The sequence below is a fragment of the Sinocyclocheilus rhinocerous genome, unplaced genomic scaffold (assembly GCF_001515625.1).
Source record: "Sinocyclocheilus rhinocerous isolate Xijiao unplaced genomic scaffold, SAMN03320098_v1.1 scaffold988, whole genome shotgun sequence".
NCBI classification, from domain to species: Eukaryota; Metazoa; Chordata; class Actinopteri; order Cypriniformes; family Cyprinidae; genus Sinocyclocheilus; species Sinocyclocheilus rhinocerous.
The window spans coordinates 2,216,639-2,240,985 of record NW_015650363.1 but is presented as its reverse complement, the minus strand read 5'-3'; the positions used below and the strand labels follow the sequence as shown (position 1 = coordinate 2,240,985).

Sequence of the window (24,347 nt, the reverse complement as noted above, 5' to 3'; positions counted from 1 at the left end):
GTCTTGGGCTTAAATGGCTTAAAATTACTTTAATGTTTAAACTGACAAGACTTAAAACACGTGAGAATGAACAACTTTCTCGAGGAAGCAGCACTGGCCTGATCGTTAAGATAGTTTTGGGGGGCTAAGGTGACAGATAGGGGGGCTGAAACCCACCTAAAAAGGGTTTAGAACCACCCCAGGTATAGCGTGCGTAATTATTCTGAAACACAAATATATAACCAGTTTACCTGATTCAATGTGATTGCTGAGCCTGTTTCTGAGATAACATGCCAACCCAGCAGTGGGAGTCAGATTGCCCCCTAGTGGATGGCTAAAGATTTGTTAACTCATATTCATAAATTCTCAAGGGAACTTCTCTGAATTAACTGATGCTCGCGCCCCCCTTGACAGATGCTGGCGCCCCCCTGAAAAAAGTTTATTCAGTGAAATCACAGCTTTTTGAAGTTTAATCGTCATATTAATCCATATAGCAATTCTTGTCTTTCCGTCCCCAAAGACCTCTTATAATTTAGACTTTTTGTACCATTTAAGAGTTTGCATGGCCTTAAATTTAAACAATTTAACTTAAGACGTTTTAAGGACCCGCGGAAACCCTAATAAGAAGATAGTCCAGTGCAAACATTTCTGTCATGCATTTGGCAAAAAGTTTTGTTGACTATGAATTTTACATTTGAAATTTTAGGCAAGTGCAACTCTGGCATCCCCGTTGTTTGTGAGCAGTGGTGTGATGGCGATTTAAATAAAATACGGATTTCCAAACATATGGGTATCCCCTTGAACTTGGTGAAAAGATCATTTACGTGACTTGCTTTTCAAATGTTTTAAAATTGATCATCCGAGTCTAATATGATCCAGCGGGCCGTTCTAAAAGACACTGCGGGCCGCCAGTTGCCCATCCCTGCTCTAGTTCATAGGGCTGGGTATCGTTAAAATTTTTTCGATATAGATACCGATACCTTGACTTTGATACCGGTTCCTGAACGATACATTTTTCGATACCAATTTTATGAAATCAATTTTAACAAGATTACATTATCTAAAAAAAAAAAAAAGACTTTGGTTTTATTTTTCAGCTTGTTGATGTTTATACAAACTCAAAGACTGGGCGGGGCAGTACTGAAACACCGTCTAAGCTGTTCGCCAATCACAACGCACTGGGACAGCTAACCAATCACAACACATTTAATTTTTCGGAAGGCGGGCCTTCATAAAATCTGGAACTAATCAAGCCGTTTGTGCCAGGCTGGGGAGAAAGGTATTTTAACAATGTAAATTATGTGAAAAATAATAATAACATTTTTCGAACCACCGAGCATGAGAGCATGTTCTAGTACAAAATCGATATGACTTCCATCTTTAAAAGTCATTAGTTTAATATTTTATCCTAAATATGCTATAAGACGTATGATGGGCACATGAAAACGTGCTGCATAGTAGAAATGACCCTTGTGGTTTCTTGGCCGCTGGGCCGTGACATTGAGGGAGATTTTGTTGGAGGCTGATCCACCTGAAATCACCAGATGGCCATTAGCCGTCATGACTCATTTTGCATTTCATGCCATGCCATGCCATGCCACTATTTTATTTATGAGCACTTTTATTACAAAATAAAATAAGAAATAAAGCTTTTTAAACCAATGAAGTATGCAGCAGTTCTTAAGGGATGTCAGGGACTGCCAGTGATGACGAACCAAACAACACTGGTTTAAGTGGTCCAGGAGGGCATTGATTTTGCATACTGAATCCAAATCATTTTCATAATGATATGCAATTCATACAATTTTTTGTCCTCTGCACTGGCACATGGGCTAATTTATTTGAAATGTGAAATTTATATTTTACACTTCATACTGGTTGCAGATGAATTAGTATAGCTCTTTGAGCCGCACAGAGGTTAAATGCTTCTGAACGCAGGGCGTATAATTCTGTTAAATGCCATGGTTTATCTCCTTACAAACACCCCAAGTTCTTTAGAGGTGAAGTTTTCCAGTTTTATGTAAAATCTGGCCACCTTTCAGATGCTGAACAAAGGGAGATGGGGAGGACATTTGAATCACTTTGTTGTGTTTACAGTGGAGACTGTGCTGTCCTGGGGCATGATATGTTTTGGTTTGAGCTTGAGTTTTCATTGGCACGAGGAGCAGAAGGCTGATTAAGGACTAGGGTCAGTACCAGTAAATAATTTCACCACTCTTGATGCTGTTAAATAAAACAAATATATGAAGGTATTAAAATATTTGTGAAATAACGGAAGTGGTGAGTTTTGTTGTTAACATTAAGAGCTGTAACATGCATTTAAAAAATAGATAGGGTGAAGTTTCATTGCATGCGAACTATAAATTAAAACGTATAGCCAGCTCTCATTAGGGCTGGACGATATGGCCAAAATTTATATCACGATATATTTCTTAATTTCGGTCGATGCGATATAATTCCGATATCGATATGAACACTATTTAAAAAAAAAAAAAAAAAAAAACTGCCAAGAACGCCCACAACAGATGTCTGTGCATACAAACCTATGAAAAATTAATTTGCCAAGTCTATAACACCTCATATAAAACCATGTAATATTTTAGAAAAAAAACTGCACAAATAAATTAATGTTCACATTTTATTTGTATTTAGCCTTCATACAAACAAGAAATGTAAAATTTTTAAGCATCCTTGCTAAATAAAAGTATTAATTTCTATAATTTCTTTCCCCCCCAAAAAAAGAAATCATACTGACTCCAAGCTTTTGAATGGAATGGTGTATAATGTTACAAAAACTTTTTATTTCAGATAAATGCTGATCTTTGGATCTTTCTATTCATCAAAGAATCCTGAAAAAAAAATTCTCAACTGTTTTAAATATTGATAATCAGCAAATCAGCATATTAGAATGATTTCTGGATCATGTGACACTGCAGACTGGAGAAATGATGCTGAAAATTCAACTTTGATCACAGGACTAAATTAAATTTTTTAATATATTCAAATAGAAAGCAGTTATTTTAAATAGCAAAAATATTTCAAAATTTTACTGTTTTTGCTGTACTTTGGATCAAATAAATGCAAGTTGGTGAGCAGAAGAGAATTCTTAAAAAAAAACAAAAAAAACATTTAAAAATCTTACCGTTCAAAAACTTTTGACTGGTAGTGTAGGCTGATTATTCTTATAGATTGAAACAAATGTGCTTTAGCCAGTATAAAGAGTATGAAAAGTGCTCTGTGTTGCTGCCGAAAGAAAAGAGCAACAACAAAAACATGTTGCTGGAGACGGGCTTATTATTGAAAATGCAAACTGATTGTCTGCCAGCAGGAGGCACTTTGAGAGCGGTAGAACTAGCGGTTTCCCCAGTAATGGCTGTAATCAAATCAGCTCCGCTCATGAATGCTTCATTATCAGATAAATTGAAAATGCCATCGAAACTTTTCTATAGACAGTCCTTTCCCTTCAGAGATACATTCATATAAAACACCTGCGACGTGTTTTGATTTTGAAACGTGCAGTACTCATGTTTATTCAACGAAGTCAAAGGCCACAAATAAATCAATATATGGGAAACACTGGTAATGTATATTGAAATATCGGAAATGTGTTTACAAATCATATCACCATTATTGAAAAAATTATATCGCGATGCATATTGTTATTGAATTATTGTCCAGCCCTAGCTCTCATTATCGAATTGAGTCGCTGCTCTGTACTACACATACAGTTCAAAGTCTGGTATCTTTACTGAAGTATCACTCTGTAGAATCCTATCCCCCTTCCTCAATGCTTGATCAAAAATCTAGCGTGTGATTTCTATGTTAAGCTAGTAGGTTAAGCTTCTGGAACACAAAGAAAGGAAAATGCTTAATTTGAACTGTAATTTCCAGTAGGGCTGGGCGATAAAACGATAAGGCCACATGGAGCATTTATCCGCTCGACTCAAAGTTCAAATGGCAGCGCAGCACGAGCTAGCTAGAGCAGATGCGTTTACTCGCTGATAATCTCGGTCACGCGACACTAAAAAGCGCTGTGAGATCCAGTAACACTAACTGCACTGTGATATTGTGGCAGAAATGTGTGATATTCATATAGACTTTTATTATATTATTAATGTAGATATGTATTAAAGGAGTAATGGAATATAATTACAGTATTTTTTGTGATTAAGCTATAGCTTTTGTGCAATACAAAATGTATTAGACTACTGTTTTTCAATACAGATACCTAGAAACCATATAGATACATTTTTTTACCATGGTATTGAGGGTGCTGTATGTGTGGTTTTAACTGTGGCTATTATCATGATCTAAATGTATGCTACTATGGAAGACCAGTGGTTAATTTGAATAAAACAGTCAGAATAATTAAATTTCACCATATAAAATTGAGGTTGTTACAATTTTTACAGATGTTACGGTTTTTGATAATGAACATAAATTTGCATCTGCATCCTAACTAGGGCTGCACGATTATTCGAAATTAAATCGCAAAGACGATAAATCGCGATTAGGCATCAGTGAAGCACGGTTCTGTGATCAGTAGTAAATCTCCATCCGAAGGCCAGAGGGCGCTCTCGCATGGAAACTCCAAATACGCCGCAAAAGAAATCCAGGAGATTCCTATAGCGGTTGCTGAATAAACAGAAGATTTAACTGCTTTCATTAATTCAACATGACTAATAAACACACGACTACGACAATATATGGTTTATCTGAGTTCGTCTTATTATAATTTTTATTATAATAAAGTATATAATATTGCAATGCTAATCGACAGCCTTTATCACTGCTTAGAATACTATGAAATATGTTGCGTGCCTTATTCTGTGTAAGAAGCCACATCATCTCACAGAAGGATTTATTTCAAACACTCGACTGACGTTATGAAGTGAGTTTGGAGTAAAAACATGTTATTAAATGTGGTATTTTCACGTGCTTTCACAGAAAGTTTCACGTGTTTTTACAGAACCGACTATACATGTGTGTATATATATATACACACACACACACACACACACACACATCGATCATTAGGCTTTCTCAGAGATTTTTAAATTAAGGGTGCACAAACCTGTGGGTAAGAGTACAGATTAAGAAAAAGTGGGCACAGTTTATCAGACTTTTAAAAAATCTCCTACTCGGCCTTAGGGCAGCTCTGTACTTTTGACGTCCTTATTCAGAACATAAAAAAAAATATTCAGGATTTGCAGAAATGCCAGTTTCTGCTCTTGTGGTTGTGTATGACTAAATCTTCTCTTGCTCTTTCAAAGAATGAGGTGTCTGTGGATCCTCAGGCCTGGCCAGTCCAAGCCCTCTCGTCCCCTGAGGGGCTCAGCCGCGTCCGTGTTGTCATACAGCACTGGCTATGGTGGTGTAGATGTCCTCTCAAATCCTTTAAGCCTTCAAACTTGGCACAGTCTCCTTCGTTATTGAGGTTTAGCATGAAATAGGATTGCTAAGGAACGGAACACAATTTTACGTATCAGCAGAGTTTTTTCCTTCGACGATTTCTGCAGGCGTCAACTTCGACTGCAGCGCTATAAGGATGTCTGTCACGTCCCATCAGCCTCTCTTATCTGTTTGTATTTGAGCCAACCTGCTGTCACTCGGTCTGTCACCCAAAGAAATCAGCCTGATTTGTATGGACTCGCATTTAGCTTATTTGTCTACCCAAATGGTGCTTTCACTGACCTTGAAGTGAATTACGCGGAGGCGGCGAGTCATTTTTTTTTTTGAGTCATGTTTACTTGTCAGCTGTCTATTGATATGATATTCACCCGTCACATTTAGAAAGCAGTAAGTGTCTGTTTGCATAACAGAGCTGGTTATTGTGCCCTCATTGCTCTTGTTTTTGCATGCAACAAAGATTTCTTCCTCTCGGCTATCCTTGGTAATTTATTACCCATTGCTCATCGTCTTGTGTAGGAAATGGGTCTCTGTATGGACTCTTATCTGGCAGAGTGGAATGAGCCCTGGTCTCTGAGCAGCCGAGTGTGGGGGTTTGGGGTTTGGTGGCCCTGCGTCAGAGCTGCTCCCTCTTGAACGCAGCTGCTACTACATATTTATCAATGAGCATTAGCTTTCCTTGGCCTGCTCCTCGCTCCCCGCGCTCTTATTCCGGACATGGCATGCTGGATTAAACCTCGAAACTCGCTCCACTGTTGAATAGCCTTTAATTATTCAGTGTTGGACCTTTGCCTCGCTAACCTAACTTGCTTCACCTCACCTCAGGAAATGCATAAATCCTCTTTTTTCGCATTGTTGCATATTTTTATAGGTGATGTATGTGAGTTCTGGCACTAGTGGCATCAAATTGAAGTGCAAAAAAATACTTTTATTTAAAAAGAAACAAAATAAAAATAATAAAACACATCAGACACTCCCCCTCATCCGCCATTAGTTGAGAGGCTAGGGCAGTGAAACATATTAATATATTGACAAATAATCATAAGTTCACATAGCCTATAATCTTATATTGTTATATTGTGTCTTTTTCTCATAAAAATATTAATAATTTGATAATTTGTACTGGCACTGCCATCATATTTTTAGTATTAACATATTAGCATATTTTTACCAATGTGATTTTATTCTTGCTTGAAAATGTATTTTCTATTAATTTTTTCTTTCATTTTTACACACACACACACACATGTCTGGTTTGCTATCCTTGTGGGGACTCTCCATAGGTGTAATGGTTTTTCTACTGTACAGACCGTATATTCTATTGCCCTACACCAACCCTACCCCTAAACCCCTACCCCTCACAGGGAACTTTCTGCATTTTTAGATTTTCAAAAAACTTAATTCTGTGTGATTTATAAGCTTGTTTACCCGTGGGGACCTCAATTTAGGTCCCCACCGTGACACGAGTCCCCATGAGTCTGTGTGTATTCAGGTTTAAGTCCCCACCAGAATAGAAAAACAAGTTCACACACACACACACACACACACACACACATATATGTATATATGTGTGTGTGTGTGTGTAAACATTGTGTACATATACACAACTTTTCACTCTTTTTTTGGAAATAAATTAACAATTTAATTCATTATTAAATTAATCAAAGGTGACAGTAAAGACATTTATATTGTTACAAAATATTTCTATTTCAAATAAATGCTGTTCTTTTTAACTTTATATTCAGCAGAGAATCCTAAAAAAAAATATCTTTATTTCCACAAAAACATTAAGCAACACTATTTTATAACTATTTTCAGCATTGATAAATATTTCTTGAGTACCAAATTAATATATTAGAATGATTTCTGAAGGATCGTGTGACACTGAAGACTGGAGTAATGATGCTGAAAATTCAGCTTTGCCATCAAAGGAATAAATTGCATTTTAACGTATATTAAAATAGAAAACAGTTATTTTGAGTTGTAAAAATATTTCACGATATTGCTGTTTCTTAATTTTTGATCAAATAAATGCATCCTTGGTGAGCATTTTTTACATAAAAAAAAAAAACACATGTAAAAAATATTACCGACCCCAAAATTGATGCAATTCATATGGTGGCTTGTTACTATTTATAGAATAAAGTATAACAATTAAACTTTTCACTTCACCCCAAAATTTGATTGTTTTTGGGTTTATAGGTTCATTTCTCACTCTTTCTCTTTGGTCTTGTTCAGAGCATCTTCAATAATCACTTGCTGGACGTCAATGTGAGATGGCTAGCTGTCCTTTATTTCAAGAACGGTATTGATCGCTACTGGAGAAGAGTTGCACCCCAGTAAGTACATCTGATTCTTCATTGCCATTTCTAGCCTTTTCTGTCAAGGTTGTTGCTTTAACTCAGAGATGAACGTGATCGTGCGTTTCAGAGATGTCTTCATCGCCCACATAGAACCATTATCACATTTATGTCAAAGCAGACCAGCAAAATCTCAATCTAACGACTAATAACAGCCCATTAAGAAAATCACTGTCTAATGTGAAATTACATGGAGTTTTTTTTTGTTACAATGATTTCTGCATTATTGTCGTAACTGAATTAGTGTCAGTTGGAACTGCAGTGATTAAAATCCAGGTTCCATTCAAAATGTTTCATTTGAAATGTATTTTTTATTTTCTGTATTTCTCTCTTCTCAAGTGCTCTCTCAGAAGAAGAGAAGTCATCTCTCCGTGCAGGGCTCATCACTAATTTTAACGAGCCGGTCAACCAGGTTAGTGTGCACATACGGTTACACACACACACACACACACACACAGTCATCCAATACAATGAACTATCAGACATGATTGAGTACCATTAAACTCCTCTGTTTAGTGAGCAAGAGTCTGATCTGTGATTCTAGTGAAAGATCAATGGGCCTGTAGTCGAAAAGCACTTAAAGTCTGTGCTGTAATGTGTTGTTGAGCAATCCTGGAGACATTGATTTTTTGGGGCAGTTTTATACAGTGCATTAATTTGACCCTTGAGTTTGAATAAAGCCTGAATCATAATAAGAAAAGCCATTATAATAAAGAGGTGTGACGGCCATGGGTTTGAATCAACATCTGCTGCTCTTATAATAACAATGGGTTGTTCAATTTTAGATGCAAATTTAACTAGTAACTCTGGTAGTAATTGATAAGCTAGTTAAGTGGAACTTAATATTTTGATTATTGGTTGATGTTGATTTTGATGGAATGTGTAGGACGATATCACAAGCAATTATATTGACAAGTTAAAACATATCTTGAACATCCATTTATCATAATATTTTTCTCATTTGTTACTGCATTTTTCAGTACATTTGTTTCTGTGTTCTGCAGGGTTTTTAGATGGGTTGGTATTACACACTATTGGTTTATTATTGGCTAATGACTGTGCTCAATTCTTGTTTTGGAGTAACGTCACAGGCACATGAAAATTAATTGTTGGCTTAAATGCGCTTTCTTATTATAAACCATGGCTGACACTGCACAAATAGCTAGAGACTTGCTTACATTAGTGAATGAAGTAGATGTAGTACACAAACACTGCCGTGAAATTACATGGAGTTTTTTTTTGTTACAATGATTTCTGCATTATTGTCGTAACTGAATTAGTGTCAGTTGGAACTGCAGTGATTAAAATCCAGGTTCCATTCAAAATGTTTCATTTGAAATGTATTTTTTTCTTTCTGTATTTCTCTCTTCTCAAGTGCTCTCTCAGAAGAAGAGAAGTCATCTCTCCGTGCAGGGCTCATCACTAATTTTAACGAGCCGGTCAACCAGGTTAGTGTGCACATACGGTTACACACACACACACACACACACACACAAATGCAGTTCATTCCCAGACCATATGCTCTACCTGTTCTGTTTATGATCAGTCATCCAATAAAATGAACTATCAGATGAATGAAGTAGATGTAGTACACAAACACTGCCCTGTTATTTCCATGTTGGATGCTGAAGTGGAAAAACGATGTGAAAAAACAGAGGGAAATTAAAAATAAAATACAGAAATAAATAGTGAATGGTTTTGCAACAATTGTAATAATATTAATATATTATAAATATTTACTCATGTATTTATTTGGTAACTTAACTGGAAGAGTGTGCTGCTAGCAACACCAAGGTCATGGCAGCTTCAGTTCTCAGGAAATGCACATAATAGTGAAATGTATACATGAAATGCACTGGAAGTGGCTTTGAATAAAAGTGTATTCTAAATGCATAAATGTAAATGAGAAAATGTATTTGGAGATGTATGGAATGTACCACTAATTATTCCTATTATTACAAAACAGATCACTTGAATGGAATATTTTGGTACTTCGGTCTAATTTGCAATTATAATCTTAGTTAGAACATTGCTTTGTAGTTTGCATTGAGTGTTAAATAATTCAGAACAGATTATTGCTTTGCCAAAAAACTGAACAAAACAAAACACGCACACAAAAACAATTGTGTGCATCACATACATACACCGTTTTTCCATAGATTGTTTTTGGCACTAAAACAATTGCCTTCAAACCTCTTGTGTATGTATGTATATATATATGTATGTATGTATGTGTGTGTATATATACACATACACAGTCATCCAATAAAATGAACTATCAGAAATGTTTTTTTCAGTACCATTAAACTCCTCTGTTTTAGTGGGTAGGAGTCTGATCTGTGATTCTAGTGAAAAATCAATGTGCCTGGAGTCAAAAAGCACTTAAAATCTGTGCTGTAATGTGTTGTTGAACAATCTTGGAGACATTGATTTTTTTAAAATATATATAATAATAATAGTACAATAATTACATTAAGTTGTTTTTACTAAGTGTATGATGCATGGCTGTAACAACAATTTAGGACATTGAGGTCCATTTATTAGTGGGTAATGAATATGGTTGTTTTGTCTCCCTCAGTACTGAATATATTGTTGCATGTAAAAATGCTGTAAAGTAAAATATGCTAAATTATAAGTCTCCTCCTTCATTACAGCCACAATGTCAAAGAGATTTATTTGCTGTAATTGCTGTTGTAATGGTGGTAACACTTCTGCATTTATGGATTTTGGATTAATTAATTTAATTGAAATGGTTAATTAAAATCTCATAACCATTTAAGAGGTGTTTGAAAGGGCTAAATGCCCACAGGAAGTGATGACTGTTACTTCAATAGTCATTAATTTCACATTTAAATGAATGTTGATGTATTCACAGCCAGCTGTGAAATCTGCTGCTGGATGTTTCCTTGAAATGAAGCTTTTGTATTGCAGATCGCCACACAGATAGCAGTGCTCATCGCTAAAGTGGCCCGTTTGGACTGTCCTCGGCAGTGGCCCGAGCTGATCCCTATTCTGCTGGAGTCTGTGAAAGTTCAGGACAGTCTTCAGCAGCACAGAGCCCTGCTCACCTTCTACCACGTCACCAAGACTCTGGCCTCCAAACGCCTCGCCACTGATAGGAGACTCTTTCAGGATGTGAGTAGAGCTCCTTACCTTCAACTCTCTTATTTTCTGCTCAACCTTTTCCTTAGGATTTTTTTTTCTAGTTGACTATTAGGCTTGCCGCGATAGACGGTGCTGACGGTGATACCGTTGTTAAGCCGCAAAACACCGGTTACGTCACTTGCCCACCGCGGCACCGACCCCCACCGTCGTTTTGATTTTATAGTAATAAAAATAATTTAGTTCAGTAAAAGAACAGATACCACAATTAAAAACTGAACGTGGCTGCTCAATGCAGCGTGCCGAACGACAGTCGCATCACAGATCAGATTTAATTTCTCCAGTGAGGAGAGTGAGTCGAGCTGACTGACAAGAAGAGTGAGGTGAGGTGAGACAGACAAGACGATCGCGGATGATTTAGTTTCAAAACGAAATGCAAAAGTGCCTGTTTGGCAGTATTTTGGATTTTGAAAAGCCTGTTGACTTTTGCCGTTTATCTAAAGTGATTTTGGAAGTTTTTTTTAAACATTTGTTTCTTATTTAATTGGTTCCACAATGTTTGCTGATTTTTACTTTATTTAAACTTTGTGTAATTTATTAAATCAGTATTGTTAATCCAGCACAAGCGTCCACACAGCTAACATGTTTACCTGTTGTAGCTTATATATGTTGTGTGCATGAAGTAGTCACTGACATGGTTAAAATGCGCCATTGGAGAAACGCTAATTAGACGTCACATTTGGCCCTCCAAAACCATTTCAGCTTGAAACGGAAAATTGCTGTTTCTGCTGAAAATTTTTTGGTTGCCGAAATTTTGGTGTATCACTATTATCTTTTGTTTTCTGTCTAATATGCATGCATTACAAATATATATGATTTTGAAACAAATTGTTGTTATTGTTTTTAAAGCATGCATTTCAATAATTGCAAAATATATATGGATTAAATACAATATTATAGTATTGTGTGTGTGTCTGTGTATACATACATATGTGCATATATTTATTAATATGCAGAATTATTGTTATCATAATTATTTATTTAGTTTATTTATTTGCTGGGCATGAGCCTTTTTTCAACCTTCTTTTATTAGAGAGCATCTTAGAGAGCAGCTCTCATTGACAGACTGTCATTCATAATTTTTTCTACTCTACTAGCATGTGCCTCTAGGAGGCACTGTTCAGCTGCGCACACGCACACCCTCTGCCCCAGTTCACAGCGTCCCAAGAGATGTATGAGCATTCCTGTGTGAAATATCAGCAGATGTTTTGACTTGGAACTGCATCACATTTCCCCCTCCTCTACATTGCACTGACGTTCTGACTGGCCGCTAGAACTGCAGTGATAAGACACCTGTACTAGTGCTGGGCGGTATACCGGTTCATACCGAATACCGGTTTTTATTTTTGTTATGATATGAATTTTGAAAATACCGCAATACCAGTATATTCATGATAGTAAAATAGGGCATTCTAAGTCAATATACTGCAGTATTTCCTCTCAAACAGGAGAAAATATGGTTAACACTCGGTCATGCATGAAAAAAAAAAAATACCGTCTTGTACCGTGAAACCGGTATAATTTTGAAAAATACCGTGATATAAATTTTTGGTCATACCGCCCAGCTCTAACCTGTACCTTCCCATGTTGCAGCGAGACCTGTAATTTTGACAAGTGATTTATCACCAGCATTTGTTCATGTTAATGCAGGTCCTTTCTTCTCCAATAAGACATAATTTTCATTTAACCTCTGAAAACTCTTTTCTCAACTTCTCAATGTGAAGAGCTTAGAACAGTGATTCCCAACCAGGAAACGATTTTACATTTTCTTTGTTAAACCTATAAAACATAAATCAAAACTTAGTGATATTATTTTTTAAACGAAAGCCTTAAAAGCTCATGCTCCTCATGAAAGAAAAAAACTAACGAAAACAAAAAACTACTTGGGAAGTCTGATTTTCTTCTATAGTATCTGTAGTTTAAAGTCAATTATGGTAATATTGATCACTTTATTATAATAAATAATAATGCTGAATAATATCCAAAATAAAGTAAGTGATTCAGTGTTGATAAATGGGTGTTATTGATGTGGTTTTGGGGGTAAGCAAATAATAATTATTATTATTTTTACAAACCTATTCTCAATTTACAAAGAATAAAATGAATGCAAAAAGCTCTGCAGCAACATTACATAAATATTTAACTGTGCGCTCGGTTCACCCAAAAATTTAAATAAAAGACTATTTTGAGAAATGTCTCAAATGTGTTTTTGACCATATAAATTAAAGTCAGTTGTAACCGTTTGGCTTTGTTACCAACATTCTTCAAAATATTTACTTTTATATTCCACAGTAGAAAGTAATTCAGACAGGTTTAAAATAACACAAGGGTAAGTGAATGTTGACAGAACTTTTACTTTTGGTTGAACTGTCCCCCTTTAAAGCTGCTATTTGGCATGCTGTTTGGACTTTAAAGACCTCCAGAGGACAGGTTACTTTTTATATAGACTTGTAAAAAGCACTGTCCAGGCTCACTGTATAAAACAAGATTAATGACTAGTGGGTGTGGGCAAGGCTAACAAGACTGAATTGAGTGTCCATATGGGAACTATAGTCATCAGCCAAAGTAATAAACAGATCTGATTTTATTGTGTTGGCATAAGGATCACCGCTGGCGTCACATTAGCCTTGAGGATTTCAGAGAGGAAATCCGTGACTCACTAATTCAGAGCAGAAGTGCGCTTCAGCACATCAGTGGAGCCGCACAGTATGTGGCATTTATGAACGCTCCACAAGTTAATTTTGAATTCATGACATGATGCATCTAAAGGTGCGACAAACACACAGGTTCCTCTCATCCAGGTGCTTGTCACATCGGATCTTCTGGGATTGTTGGTGATCAGTATGTATGTTGCATGCGCAGATATAATATGGTCTCAAAAAACTGAAAAATTTACTTCAGAGTTGACTTTAAATACAAATGATAGACTTGTGATCAAAGTGTTTAAGTCTATAAAGAGAAATATTTTCTCTGAATATCATGACAATGTTTAGATAAAAAGTGCATCAGTCGTGACTGGCAATGCTTCGGCTCGCGCGCTCTCCGCGCCTCCGCCAAACGGTTTGGATCAGATCAGAGTAATCAATGAGAGAGAGAATGGAGTGGACTGTGGAAGCGCACAGGTGGATCAGAGAAGCAAAACTAGGCCTACTGTTCAGGGTTTCGAGTGCAGGTCCGTTTCATCTGTAAATATGCTATTGTTTTTACTTTGTTTACTAGCAGCCCATTGCTCATCAGTCATCACTCAAAATACTGTATAAAGGACATCATTATTATCTATTGTAATGTTACAGTAGTAATTTAGCAGACAAATAATCATATGTTATAATAGGTTTAGGGGAGTTAGGGCAGACAACAACACAACCCTTACGAAAATTAACGATGATTTTACTATAAATCCAAAGACAATGGTTACTATTGTCAAACCATGGTAACCACAAATTAACCATGGTTTTTGATACACTAACCATAGTTTAACCAAAGAAAACATGTCTAAAATTGTACATTGTGAAGCTGACAGCAGTTGATATAATTGGTCTCTGAGTGCAAGGATCATTTTAAAAGCCTAAACTGTAACAAAGAAAAAGCAAAAAGTAGTGCAATGGAAAGTAATATATTTTCATAGTTACATGAAATACATTTTTTGTGTATTTTATTTTTTGTTTTTTGCATCTGCTACATCGAAATGGAGCAGGCTGGCTGTACACTTCAATATTATATTTTTCATTAATCTGCAATACACTGAACAGCCACAACGTTAAAACTACTGACAGGTGAAGTGAATAATCGATTATGTCCTAACAATGGCAGCTGTCAAGGGGTGGAATATATTAGGCAACAAGTAAACAGTCAGGTCTTGAATTTCATGTGTTGGAAGCAGGAAAAATGGTCGAAAAAGGGCTAAATACTGATGGCTAGAATAGATGATTTGGGTCAGAGCATCTCCGAAACAGCAAGTCTTGTGGGGTGTTTCCGGTATGCAGTGGTTAGTACCTAGTGGTGCAAGGAAGATCAGGTGGCCCAAGGCTCACTGATGCACGTGGGGAGCAAAGGCTAGCCCGTCTGGTTGGATCCCACAGAAGAGCTGCTGTAGCTCGAATGGCTGGAAAAACGTAATGCTGTCCATGATGGAAAGATGTCAGAACACACAGTGCATTGCAGTTTGCTACGTATGGGAAGAAGGCAGGCCGGTTGTTATTTTAAACCGTACCACCTTCCTAGAGATTGTTGCACACCACGTACACTCCTTAATGGCAGTGGTCTGTTTCAACAGGATAATGCACCCCGCCACACTGCCGAAATTGTTCAGCAATGGTTTGGGGGGGACATGGCAAAGAGCTCAAGGTGCTGCCTTGGCCTCCAAAGCATCTGTGGGATGTACTGGACCAACAAATCCGATCCATGGAGGTCCCACCTCGCAACTTGCAGAATTTTATTTAATGTCTTGGTGCCACCACAGGACACGTTCAAAAGTCTTATGCCTCAAAGTATCAGAGCTGTTTTGGCAGCACGAGTGGGACCTACACTGTATTAGGCAGGTGGTTTTAATGTTGTGGCTGTTCAGTTTATATATTTCTATAGAATTATTTTTTATGTATTTATTTTTTACTGGTAACAGCTTATATTATTCTGATTGATTTGAACTAGTTGAATAAATGTGTCATAAATATTGCAAAATGTAATTATAAACAACAGACAGCACATACATTTAATAAGGTAATCCTAAAGGTAAAAAATGCCTCTGAAAGTCAGTCCCGGGGGCAAATATTGGCCCTTTATGGAAAAGTACATTTCTGACCATGTTTTGCATTAAAATGAGTAAAAACTGTATTGTCTGGTGAGTTTTTGGTTTTGTGCTTGATGTGAATAGGCCTTAAAAGTGAGTGTGTTTTAAAGTAATTTACAGGTACAATTATATCATGTGGCATGTTTTCATTATGCTTCCCATCTAGTAAGAGATATGTCATAGTAAAGCCCTGAGCGCTTATCCGTACACGTTGTGGGTCCTGAACCCCTCAGCATTCATATTCAGTATTCAACAAGCGTTCACTTGCTTTTGGAGGTTCCTGGAGCTCAGTAAAATTCTCCAGTGGTTGTATTGTAATGAGACATGCCAGGTGCTTTGCTGTTAATAACTCCCAAGTCTAGAGGCCCAATACACCTCAAAGCTCCCGAACTGATATTTCTTATTTAGGCTAGGCAGCGAACACCTGCCATAGGCATATTTAATTGTGTGCACATGTGACAGTCTTCATCTGGAGGTGGGGATTGTATGTAAACCACAGCTGCACACTGTATTTCTTAATATTTTGCAACATGGGAGCAAAGTTGCTTGTAATCTTTCTTCTAGCTAATGAAACGGCACAGAACAATCGTCTTCTGTTAAACAGTGATACGAGCCGCTGTGTATTGTGAGGAATTAGCAACTTTGTTGAAAAGTTTCTTCAAATTGTAAGTCCCAAAAAAAATTAAGTCTGCTTGGATATATAAAGATGATGGATTGGCTTTGCTCACTGCACCAATGGTAGCAATTTGTTTCAGGTTGTTTTGAGTCACTTTGAGGATTTATTTGCTTATAAACCTTGTCGCTCTGCTGTAAAGATACACGTAGTGCGAAGATGATTTTGAAAAATGGCATGTGCATTTTTTTTTTCCCTCCAACTTCTTTTCGGGACATTTTACTAGTATGTTTTCTGTCTTACGTTGTAAATTAGTCTGCATTTATTGAGTGTGAATTCACAACGTAGGAGAAGAATAGATGAAATAAATCTTCATCAATGGGAGAAATCGGACTAACCTTGAGCTCTGTGAAACTGGGATGAGAGCTTTAATGACAGTGCTATAACAGCCTCGCTTTCAGTATTTCATGTCAAACAAAGCATTGACGTACAGAGGCCGAAAGTGCTTTATCAGGCACTTCACATAACTTGGGCCCTGTTTACAGCTGTTATTAAGAAACATCTCAGGCAAGGAGGTCTGTAATACCCTGAGAAAAACATCCGTTGGCATTCACATTCATCTCAGTACCAGCACATCTATTTTGTCATATTAATGATATTGCTGTTTACAAATTTTTTTTTATTTTAATACACTTTTGAATGGCTGTCAATGGAGAAAGCTGCACTTTTCAGCCAGATGGTGGCTAACAGGACCACACTACATGTTTTGCTTTTTTTTGGTTTGTTTGTGTTTGTTTTATTTGGTTTGGATTTGTCTTGTCTTTTCCTATTGTTTTGTAAACATTTTTTGTTTTTGTTTTTGTTTTGTGTTTGGTTTGGGTTTTGATTGTTTAGTTTTCAATCCTTTCCATCATAAAGATAAATATTGACATGGTGAATAGGAATTTTGACTTGTAGGAGTCTAACTGTACACAGTAGGGCTGTGTATCACCAGCAAAGTCACAATACGATACGTATCACAATACAGAGGCCACGATACGATACATATCACAATACAGGACTGCACTGAATTTCACCTCAGCAGAAAAAAATCATATTTACATTGCTGGTAGGTTATCATTGCACAAATTAACGCACTCTCTACATTTAAAAAATAAAAATTAGAAGAGTTCTAAACTAATGCGCTGTCTTCTGTATCTAATGCACACACACGCTCAGTCACGCACACAGATCACGTTGTGCGTGTGCACAGACATTCAGCAACAAACTTATCAGTGCTGCCCCACAATTTTATCAATAAAATAGCTTAATCGCTCAAGAGCTACATTATCTTTCTCAACAAGAAGCTGGTAACATCATTGTATCTAAAGGAATTAAAGCCACAGCTTTGCTGTTAATAGAGAAACACGGCAAAATGGTGGTAATTCATACACAGCCTCTCTCTTTCTTTCTCTCTCTCTCTCTCTCTCGTAAATGAACACTTGATGAATTACACTTTTCTGATGATAATAGATAGAATATAGAAGTGGAGATCGCTAAACTGCAAGCTAATCGGTGTTTTCAGAAAGCAAGCGCGTTTATCCACAGTGGAGAGAGAGCGTGTACACATGGTTGCCAGGTTGACAAAGATAAGTAACACACTTAGCAGATATTTCCGTATTGCGCAAGTGGCAAGCTCTGTGTAGAGGATTACGTGTCCTCTGCGGCCAGATTATATTTTGTTGTAGCCAATATATTATGCTCTATTCATTATTTTTTTTAGGAACCTCACACTTTTCCACTCTATTTTAAACGGTGTTCTTGTATTCAAATTAAGCACGGTCCACTGCTGCACACGTGCCACAATATCGATACAGGGACAAATCTCTGTCGTATCGATGTATCGAACACAGCATTAGTACACATGTTATATTTTTCTTTAATTCGCAATATATATTTCTATATTTATCAGTGAAATTAGTATTTTTACTGAAAATGTTTGTCAGTTGGGGTTTTTTGTTTGCACTTATGAACAGGCCTTGAAAGTAAATCAGTGTCTTAAAGTTAAACAAGTCCATGACCTTATGTGATTCGATGTGGTTAGGTGAGACCATTTATATATTATACACCCCCTATATGTACCCAAAATTGCGCTTCCTGTGCAACTTGAACTGAATTGAGAGAGCAGGGTCTCTGATTTCATGACTAAATATATTGCATCGGATTGTTACATAAAGTAAAAAAAACAAAAAAACAAAATAGAAGTGCCAGACTCCTTCCAAATATACTTACATATCTAATCTAACCTCATTTTGGGTAAATTTAAATTTGGCTCATTTTGAGTTTAAATCTTTTTTTAGCACAATGGTTGACTGACAGGTGAGAAAGCAATCCTTTGCTGTACAGTGTTTTTTTTTGGGCATTTTTTGCCTTTATTTTGATAGGACAGTGAGTAATGACAGGAAGCAAAGTGGGAGAGAGAGAATGGGCGGGATCGAGGAAGGTCCACAAGCTGGGATGCCCGCAGCACAGTGGCGCTATATGTCAGTGCCCACCATGCTATTGGTGCTGACCAGTGCACAGATTTGACTTCGTTTTTAAAGGGCACCTATTATGCCCCTTTTTACAAGATGCCTCAGGTGTCCCAAGAATGTGTCTGATGTTTCAGCTCAAAATACCCCACAGATCATTTATTATATCATTTTGAAAATGCCTGTTTTGAGTGGAAGAAGAAACACACTGTTTTTGTGCATGTATCTTTAAATGCAAATGAGCTGCTGCTCCCCGCCCCCTTTTCCAGAATAGGGCTGTGATTTTACAGCTCGTGCCTCAAATAATCTGCCAAAAAAACGTCTGTTTGGTTTTGATTATCATGTATATCGCGCTGAAATCATGCATTTTAAAGCCAGATCAGTTTAAACTTCTGATGTAGTGTTTTCTGAGCGCGCATATCCGAAGCACGCACACAGAAAGCGGCTGTCACATGTCATGTGAGTACTAAAGTAAGTTCTTTCATGTCTTATTGTGCTTACTGTCAAATACACAGAAGTTTATGTTTAAAACACACATTAGTTACAAAAACACAGTCGGTTATGTCTGTGACGGTGGGAAAGACAGCTGGGAAAGAAATCGCATGTTTATATTAGATCTGTGTATTAAGTGACAGCGGCGCCGTGGGTGGAAACATGCAGATTAAGGGGCGGATATATTATATTATGATCCCCTTCCTGCGTCACTAGGGGAGCGAAATCTGAGCGGCTCGTTTTTTCACATGCTTGCAGAGAAAGGCTTACCAAAACAAAGTTACTGGGCTGTCCTTTTTCATGTTTTCTGGGTTGGTAGATGCACTGGGGACCCGATTATAGGACTTAAATGCGGAAAAAGTCAGATTTTCATGATATGTCCCCTTTAAACATTTTGGATCAACTGTGCCTATATTTAGCACAGACCGCTTGTGATCAGATTATCCAAAACGGTTTTTAATATCAAGTGCAAATACAGTTTAATCATCTAATGTCTAATCATCATGGAACCAGGAGCGAGACACGGTCGAGTGTGAACACTTACACTGGAGTATATCCATTCAAGTTAGACCAACAATTTAAAAAACTTTCCCTGACCTCAATTTTGGGCGAGGGCAACGGCCAACGAATAGCTCCGCATCCTCACTGCTTGTCTTCAATTGTGATTATTTTCTCTGTCAGTTTCAGAAGTTGATGTTAGCCACACACATTTGTTGGGCAAACGCTATGAGTTCATCGCTTGACTGTAAGTTCAGAGTGTAGGTGAAATGTTCAAGTTTCTGTCGAGAGGTTACACTTAGTTTTAAAGTTTACTTATTTTACTGTGTCAAATTATTTTGGAGAGGAAGGAAATAATTTAGGTTGTGCTGACCCCTCCATCTGACCTGTAGCACAACATAAACTGCTGCTTCTGTTAATGGTCTTCTGTTAATGGTCAGGTTTTGTATAGTGTTCTCAGTGTGGTCAGTAATGATTGGATTATGCAGGATTCATTATGACTTTAGGTTACAGGTGCATCTCAATAAATTAGAATGTCGTGGAAAAGTTCATTTATTTCAGTAATTCAACTCAAATTGTGAAACTCGTGTATTAAATAAATTCAATGCACACAGACTGAAGTAGTTTAAGTGGCATCAAGAGCCACCACACACAGACGTGTCAAGGAATTTGGCTACAGTTGTCGTATTCCTCTTGTTAAGCCACTCCTGAACCACAGACAACGTCAGAGGCGTCTTACCTGGGCTAAGGAGAAGAAGAACTGGACTGTTGCCCAGTGGTCCAAAGTCGTCTTTTCAGATGAGAGCAAGTTTTGTATTTCATTTGGAAACCAAGGTCCTAGAGTCTGGAGGAAGGGTGGAGAAGCTCATAGCCCAAGTTGTTTGAAGTCCAGTGTTAAGTTTCCACAGTCTGTGATGATTTGGGGTGCAATGTCATCTGCTGGTGTTGGTCCATTGTGTTTTTTGAAAACCAACGTCACTGCACCCGTTTACCAAGAAATTTTGGAGCACTTCATGCTTCCTTCTGCTGATCAGCTTTTTGAAGATGCTGATTTCATTTTCCAGCAGGATTTGGCACCTGGCCACACTGCCAAAAGCACCAAAAGTTGGTTAAATGACCATGGTGTTGGTGTGCTTGACTGGCCAGCAAACTCACCAGACCTGAACCCCATAGAGAATCTCTGGGGTATTGTCAAGAGGAAAATGAGAAACAAGAGACCAAAAAATGCAGATGAGCTGAAGGCCACTGTCAAAGAAACCTGGGCTTCCATACCACCTCAGTAGTGCCACAAACTGATCACCTCCATGCCACGCCGAATTGAGGCAGTATTTAAAGCAAAAGGAGCCCCTACCAAGTATTGAGTACATGTACAGTAAATGAGCATACTTTCCAGAAGGCCAACAATTCATTAAAAATGTTTTTTTTTATTGGTCTTATGGAGTATTCTAATTTGTTGAGATAGTGAGTTGGTGGGTTTTTGTTAAATGTGAGCCAAAATCATCGCAAATAAAAGAACCAAAGACTTAAACTACTTCAGTCTGTGTGCATTGAATTTATTTAATACACGAGTTTCACAATTTGAGTTGAATTACTGAAATAAATGAACTTTTCCACGACATTCTAATTTATTGAGATGCACCTGTATATCTTAAGGATTAGAATAAAAACTTTTCCATGGTAATTTAGCAATTACTATACATTCTTAAGTGCATGATATGCTTCTGTTAATGAACCTAATTTGAACATGTGCACTCTCAGACGATTATTGCGGCTGGTCTTTCACTCTGGCTTTTGGTAGTTGTTGATAATTTCACCTGTTGCTAGGCTGTGTTAGCAAGTCTGTATCATACCATATAAATGCACAAATAACAACAACAACAACAACAACAATAAAGAAACCCTCATGCTGTTGGAGAGTTTTTTTTTAAATGTGCTTCACAGTCTACACATCATTTGCTCTCATGATAACTATCATTTGCCACCTGGTCTTTCCAACAATTGCCACACATGCACTACAAATGGCAAATAACTATTTTGAGCCTTTTGGCAAATGTAAACCGTATTTGCATTTTGCAGCGTAGATCAAAATTTCAATATTAATTGTGCTGAAAAAAAGTGTCCTCTTTGCAGATACACAAATTGGGCACCTTTTGCATATCTTACAGATGATCTTTCATCTGTGAAATGAAGATGTTGACGTTTTTCAGAACAAGAACATTTGCAGTATATCAAATTGCACTCTGCTGATTGAGGTAGTAGAACTGTGTGCTTTTGTTGCTTTTGAAAATGCTTTTTTTTTAAAAGCAAGGATAATAAATCAGTGGCGTGTGATGGTGTCTATTTAAATATAATTTGATTTAAATGAATAAAATATTTAATTTTTTTAATTTTATTTAGTTTTTAATAGCAATGTACTTTTTAATATAATTGAATTATTTGTAAATTGTTTATAAACATTATTAATGAGCGATTATTTTAATTTATTAATGCGATTTATGGATGCAAAAGAGATGCTAAATCCTTATTAAACTTTATCCACTTGTAATCTCATATTTCCATAAATTTCCTTCAGAAATCCTAAAAAGTAGAGACTATTTTTTAAGTCTCTTATGTTCACCAAGGCTGCATTTATTTGATCAAAAATACAATACAAATAGTACTATTGTGAAAAAATAACTTGTATCTATTTAAATATATTTAAAATTTTTATTTATTTCTGTGATGGCAAAGCTGAATTTTCAGCATCATTACTCCAGTCTTCAGTGTCGCATGATCCTTCAGAAATCATTTTGGTTAAATTTCTAAAATGTGAATATATTTTTACTGTCAGTTATCTTTATTATTATTATTATTATTATTATTTTATTTTAGTTTTCTTTTGAGGAGATGCAGACTTTTGTAGGCAGTGCCCCTGCAATAAATGCAGTTGTCTGCAATGTAGTGTTAATTTTGTTAATGAAAACTGACGAAAAAATGTTTGTCAACGAGGTTTTTTTCCTCTGACGAAAACTAGTCGATGACGAGACGATAATAAGGTCATTAAACGATAACTGAGACCAAATGAACATGCAGTGTCGTTGACGAAAAAAGACGAGACTAAAATGTAGTTAAAAGAACAAAAACTTTTTTTTATTTTTGTTGAAAAAAGTGAAGCCAAAACATTTCAGACTGCTGTACAAGACTCAAGAATCTGAGGGTGCAAAAAAATCGACCTTTAAAGTTGTCCAAATGAAGTCCTTAGCAATGCATATTACTAATCAAAAATTAAATTTTTATATATTTACAGTAGGAAATTTACAAAATATCTTCATGGAACATGATCTTTACTTAATATCCTAATTATTTTTGGCATAAAAGAAAAATCGATAATTTTGACCCATACAATGTTTTTTTGGCTATTGCTAAAAATATACCCCAGCGACTTAAGACTGGTTTTGTGGTCCAGGGTCACGTATGCGAGCGTTCATGTTTGCGGTTGCCAGATATCAAGACCTCAAATCCCCCAATCAGAGCTTTTCTTTTAAACTGATATGTACGGCAGAGTTTTTTGCTTTATGCAATCTGGCAACCATTCACTTTCTGAAGAAATGTAAAAATACATTTCCCAAATGACAGCAATCATTGCAATTAAAATGTAGCAAAATAATATATTTTTTTCATCATTTTAACCATTATACAGTAAGACGAAAATATGATAAAAATGTGTAAGTTTCCACTGACTAAAACTAGACTAAAATTCTCAGACATTTAGTCGACTAAAACTTGACTAAAACTAAAACATGTCAAGTTGACTAAATATGATAAAAACTAAAAGTTACATTTGACATAGCACTAAGACTAAATGAAAAATAGCTGACAAAATTAACACTACTGCAATGCAGTGTGCAAAACAAAATGGGAATGTGTGATGTATTGAATTCCCAAGGTCACTTTTCAAATGCTTTGTTTTATTGTCCTGTCCATTGTGGACACATTCTATTACCTGCATTCTCCAGCCATCAGTTTGCTCTATATGCTCTGCCTGTAGCAACAGGTCAGGTGCGTGTTTGTGCCTTCTGCAACCATATGGCTATTGCAGTGGTGTAAATGATGTGCCACAAGTGCAAGACCAAAGTATGTCCAGGGAAATACTGTATACTGTGATCTCAAGCTCATGTGTTAAAGCATCACAGATTAATATGATCCTGTTGAATTGAATTTGACTGAAGAAACGGTTCTGTGAACTCAATCGAAAGTCATTATTGATTGCTTGTAAGAAGGTGTGTGGTATGAATATAGATGTTGTTTTCATGTGAAATATAGTAAAATAAATATTGATATTGCTTTGTGATCTTGCTCGTGGAAACCTACAGAACAGGCAGTATAAACAGTAATGCAACACCTTTGAGTTCTGATGTAATGTGTAGAAATGCACTTTCCAAGTTAACATCACTTAATTACTCTACTTTTTTTTCTTCTCCCGGATTGTTCCTACAAAGTAGAGACTAAAACTTGATGCTTTGTTGTTGAATAAAAGTGAATTTATAAAAAAAAAAAAA

At 36.6% G+C, this 24,347-nt stretch overlaps 1 protein-coding gene across 1 annotated transcript in view; it reads left to right on the top strand.

Moving 5' to 3' along the window:
* Positions 1-24,347, top strand: part of ipo11 (importin 11) — a 174,434-nt gene that overhangs the window by 23,406 nt on the left and 126,681 nt on the right. The window contains exons 3-5 of the mRNA XM_016516984.1: positions 7,627-7,727; positions 8,088-8,160; positions 10,680-10,883. Of these exons, the coding sequence (XP_016372470.1) occupies positions 7,627-7,727; positions 8,088-8,160; positions 10,680-10,883 (378 nt within the window). The remainder of the gene's footprint in view (positions 1-7,626; positions 7,728-8,087; positions 8,161-10,679; positions 10,884-24,347) is intronic.